General features: G+C 39.6%; 1 protein-coding gene across 1 annotated transcript; it reads right to left on the bottom strand.

Moving 5' to 3' along the window:
* Positions 1 to 3,074: 3,074 nt before the first annotated feature.
* LOC102848677 (uncharacterized protein MGC39606-like) lies at positions 3,075 to 3,281 on the bottom strand. The gene has a single exon (XM_006888408.1). The coding sequence runs from the start codon at positions 3,279 to 3,281 to the stop codon at positions 3,075 to 3,077; it is 207 nt and encodes a 68-aa protein (XP_006888470.1).
* Between the last annotated feature and the right edge of the window lie 1,971 nt (positions 3,282 to 5,252).

Genomic DNA, 5,252 nt, shown 5'->3' with positions numbered 1-5,252 from the left:
ATCTGTCCTTGGAGAGGGACATCATTCTTAGGAGGGTGGAGGGACGGCACAAGAGGGGAAGACCCTCTATGAGATGGATTGATTCAGTGACTGGGGTAATTGGGATGGGTGTGTCAGAGGCAATGAGATTGGCACAGGATAGAGCACGGTTTAGGGCTGTTGTACATAGGGTCACTATGAGTCGCAAAAGACTTGACGGCACATAACAACAACAACAACAACATTAGGTTTTATTAACTGAACTACCTTTATTTTAGACTGAAATGTTTTGGCTTTTGCACTCTATCACAGTAAAACATAATCACCAAGAGAAGTTATTACAGGCAAGGGTATTACTATCTTTCTAATAAAACTCCGATGATGAGGCACAAACTACGGCAGTCCATGAAAATGGCATTGGTTGATATTAACATGTTCCATCATCTTCAGAGACTTGTGCTGCTAACCCAAAAGTGGTGCCTCTCTGGTTGTTTAAATCCACCAGCATCTCTGCATGAAAGATGAGCAAATCCTCTGGAGGGTCAGTCAGGAGTCAGGAGTCAGTTCTGACTCTACAGCAATTAGTGTTTACATGAGTGGATTAAAATGAGATCTAATTTGGTCAGGGGACATTGGGAAAATCTTCAAAGGCAAAATGTGACCTCTACATTTATTTATTCTTAAAATTTCCACCAGGAGACAATAAGTAGAGAAGGCAGAACAATGAAGAAGCAGAAAAGAGGAAGATGCTAGAATTTAGTTGACAGAAAAAAAAAAAAAAAAAAGAGCAGTTAGGTTAATTAGCCAAACCAGGCATGGTGCTGGAAGGGGTACTTATTATTTTAAAATGCTAAAGTATACTTGCTTACAGAGGTAACTCATGGTTGCTGTAAAGCTGAACAGTGACACTGATGGGTCAAATGCAAGAATGGTTACCCATGGTGGACAGTGTTTGGTGGGGCTCCCTGATTAAAATAAGCTTGGAGCAGGGGTGGCATCCACTTCTGAAATAGCTTGCCTCCAGAAACCCTATGAACCCAGGGGAAGGATGAAAGTTATACAAATGTCCAGGTCTTTCATTCTTAGGGTCACTATGAGTCACCTACGATTTGACAGCACTTAACAACAAAGGATACTTATCTCTTGGACACACTTAGTGGGATACAGAAATGCTGAAAGATTTAAAGTTTTACATTAGGCAATACTGGCTTCCCCCACCCCCCCCAACAAATCTTCCTGAAATCTCATTCTATCTTTTCGTATCTAGTAAGTACCCTACATGTCCCCTGGGGGTGACAATTTCCACTGGAAAAGCAGACATTCCATGTGTGTTGTAAGTTTCATTCACATCTTGAGTAACATGTACTGTTTCTTGTGCACTAAGGTAGGCTTCTCATTCTCAGCCTGAGCTTTAACAGTTTAATTGAATAAAAGACTAAACCAAGACCACAACTTAATTTGTATTTTCACAGAGATCAGCTTTATTTAAAAATGCAATCCCAATCTACTATTGTGACTCCGAACCAGCAAAATACATTAGAATGATGTGGGAGAAATGAAGATTTACATTTTTAAGAAACACACATGCATAGTTTAAAAAAAAGACACACCAAAAACAACAGTTAGACTGATAATGAAAACAGCATTTCTGTTTTTCCTACCTATCCCTGATTTCCCTTCTCCAACTGCTTTAAACTCATAGCCACCTGCTTTTAACAGTTATCATACTTTCTTGATTTCTCTATATTACATTTTAAACTATTCACCATTTTATATATATCCTTCAATGCTAATTAAACCTTTATTGGTGGAGTAGATTCCAAAAGCATCTATGACAGTAGATCTGCCCCACAGGGCCTCCCAGGCTGTAGTCTTTAAAGCAACATATTGGGCAAACTGCCACCTTCTAATTATCTTCTCAGGAGGAGGTGAGTTTGAGCTGCAGATATTCAATTGGCAGGCCATTAGCCACTGTACCACCAGAGCCCTGACAGTTGAAATAGGTAGGGTATTTTAAAATATCTTACTTTTTCTCAGATTCCTAATTGCCTCAGATTTTTCATGTATAGATCACTAATTCATTCATCTACCAACTCTGAGAAAAGTAAAAAATATTAAAATCTTCAGGAATTTTGTTTGAATTTTTCACTTTGAAATTTATTTTCACTCGAACTTACTTTCCTTAGCCATTTCCCATTATTAACTTCATGATATTCTGCCCTATTCCCTCCCTTTCATGGTAGTTGCCAAATTTAGAACCTTCTTTAAAGAACAAAATATTTTCATCAATACCCAGTATCTCTCCACTTTCTCATTTTTTAAAGGCACCATCATCCAACCCATTCACCCTTTACGTCTCCCATTTGACAAAGGAACTTTTCATTCTTAAATAACATATATGTCCTATTTTGTAATCACAGTTAAGCATTTTCTTAGAAAATGAAACCATAAACAACATTCACATTATGATTATTTGTACATTGTTAACTGGAAAGAAAAGCTTTGTCTATGATCACATTTCCTTCTCTTTGTCTCCAAGATCTTAATTCTCCCTACTCAGTCACCGAAAGAGGATCCACGTTCAAAATCCTGCATTTTCTATTTCTTTAGTGGATGTCTTTCTGGAAGTTTTTAATGTCTTAATGTCATTGTTTCCTCTTGTAGGGTGAAGAAATATACGCGTTCCATGTTGTATTACTATCTTCATCTTATTAACCATTCGACGTATTACTTACAACACAATCCACAATTCCTGAAATGTACTGATTGCACTATGAGTTAATTTTTTTACATTTAGACTGTCTTTTTTCTCCTGTGCCCTTGTCCACATCCTGAAGTTCGGCCTGCTTTTGGTTTAATGATGCACGCTTCATAAACATCCCTGTGTTTTAAGCTTCCTTCTGATCTCAGAATCACGTATTTACCATTTCGGATCACTTCGGGTTTGCATCATCATGCCGAAGGTTGCCGACACTGTGAGACCCTATCGCGAGAACACAGGGCTCCTAACCGAGCACGTCCACCGCCCAGCGAGGCATCCGCCATTACAGTCCATCATGGCGCTGGACCCGGATAACAGCAGTTTACTCATAAGTCTATATGTGTACCTGCAAGCGAATGTTGAGTATCACGGAGCCTGCGATGTAGAAGTATGGGAAGTTCATGCGCAGCTGCCAAGCCAGGTCAAAGAAGGCGAGCAGGGTGCGGGAGAGTCCCTTGCAGAAGACCCCGTAGGAGCTCAGGTTCACAGCCGGTCCTAGGGTTTTGACGGCCAAGGTCGAAGGAACTGCCTCCGTGGCCATGGACCCACAGTCGTCCAAGGTCCAAGCAGATTCCTGCCCCAAATCCGGTAGCGAGGGCAGTGTGCAGCACCGATGCACAGGCCTAAGCTTCCAGCAGGCACGCTTGCACGCTCGCTCCTTGGCGCTCTGGCACGCCTCCTCTGGCGCTCCACCCCTTCCTGTCTGTGATTTCGAGTTTAACACGCATTATGTGTGCATCAAATTATGTATGTAAATTATTTACATTGCATGTCATTATACACACGTATATAATCAGATAGACATAAAGGTAAAGTGAAGCAGGCTAAGTGAAACTGTAATTTGTCCTAGGGTATGGTTTGCAAAGAGTTAAAACAGTTTGCTCTGGGACCTGGGATATTAGCCAGGAATGTTAGTTTTTGGATTTCATAACATTTGACTTGAATATTAGGACCAAATAAGCTTGCCAAGGTACAAAGTGACCCTGTATTTTCAACCCACCAATATTGTTAAGGATCACAGTCTCAATCACTATTTTCAAATGGATTATCTTTAGTTTTTTAAACTGAAATGAGATTACTTCAATTTTAAGTGCCAGAATTTACACACCGATTAAAAAAAAAAGAAATATCTAAATTCCACTTTCTGTCATGTAATGTTGCGTTCCCATTCTGGTAAATCCATGTAAAGTTCAAATAAGGCATGGATACCCCCATCATTTGTAGAGATGACACTTGTGAAATATGGGTAGGCCCTGAAGATTGGCATGTAACTAAAATCCACTTGTAAAACCTAAATACCCTTGATACATCATAACAGTTCTGCCATAGTCGCTGTACTTTTCTGATATTATTAGAGATGCTTTAAATGATATACATTTCCTTCATTACCTTTACTGATTTCTCATCATAGTTTCTGTACCCATGGATTATTCAACCATGCAGTCTGTGGTCATTATTTTCAGATTTTTGTCTATTTTTCAAAGCACTATTCAACCAAGCAACATCTCATATGGCACTACACACCAACAGTAGTTGTTTGAAGCAGTTGTTATATCCTAAAATACTTCTGTATATCCTGCTAATGATGGGTACAAATAATATGCCATTACAACATTTCTAAATCTTAACTCTATGTCCTAAATTAAAATATCCTATTCCATAATCACTGTTTTCCTTCTCTTGATATTTGGCTGTGCCAATATCCCCAGGAAATATATAACAAATTGACCACAGATCATTTAATATCACTTCTAAAATTACTGTTATGTACCATTGCATTGAGGTGCTGGAGAAGAGTATTGAACATACCATGGACTGCCAAGAAAACAGATAAGTCTATCCTGGAGAGGGTGAAACCAAGTTACTCCTTGGAGACAAGGATTTTGAAGCTCTGTCTCACATACTTAGGACCTGTTGCCAGGAGGGACATTATGCTTGCAAGTGTGGAGGAACAGTGGAGAAGACCCTAGAGGAGACGGATTGACGCAGTAACTGAAGTAATGGGAGTAGGTGTGTCAGAGATAGTGAGATTAAGGGCAGGATTCAGAGCTATTGTACATAAGGTCACTGTGAGTCACAGATGACTCAACAGCACATAACAGCAACATATACAGGATTTCAGATGGCAAAAGAAGGTAGAAATCTTCTATTTCTTTAGGCTTTAGTTGTTGGTGTATATATTTGAATGATGGTGATATTGATAGGTCTTCCTTTTATGCATATGGGCAGCATCCTTTCATTCACTGCATTCACTTCAGGATGGGTCTAGAAAGGGTCTTTTTTCTATGAATGCCACACCATTTTTCTCCTCCTTGGAGGCAATGATGACAAAATACCATTTTGTATACTTAGGGCAAGTTGCTAAGAAAGGCTAGTCCTTGGAAAGGAACATCATGCTTGGAAAGGTGAGAGGGGCAGCAAGGAGAAGAAAACCTTCAGCTAGTTGGATTGGCACAATGACTGCAGCAATGAGCTGTTTCAGAGACTCTGGTGTTAGCACAGGATAGAACAG

This window comes from Elephantulus edwardii, unplaced genomic scaffold (genome assembly GCF_000299155.1).
Source record: "Elephantulus edwardii isolate Elephantulus edwardi_28Jun2011 unplaced genomic scaffold, EleEdw1.0 scaffold00067, whole genome shotgun sequence".
Classification (NCBI taxonomy): Eukaryota; Metazoa; Chordata; class Mammalia; order Macroscelidea; family Macroscelididae; genus Elephantulus; species Elephantulus edwardii.
Note: the sequence above shows the minus strand (reverse complement) of the source record. Positions and strands in the feature narration are given on the sequence as shown.

What these genes read in the sequence shown, in the direction of transcription:
- LOC102848677 (XM_006888408.1), bottom strand. Translation starts at nt 3,281, where the DNA reads ATGGCCACGGAGGCAGTTCCTTCGACCTTGGCCGTCAAAACCCTAGGA.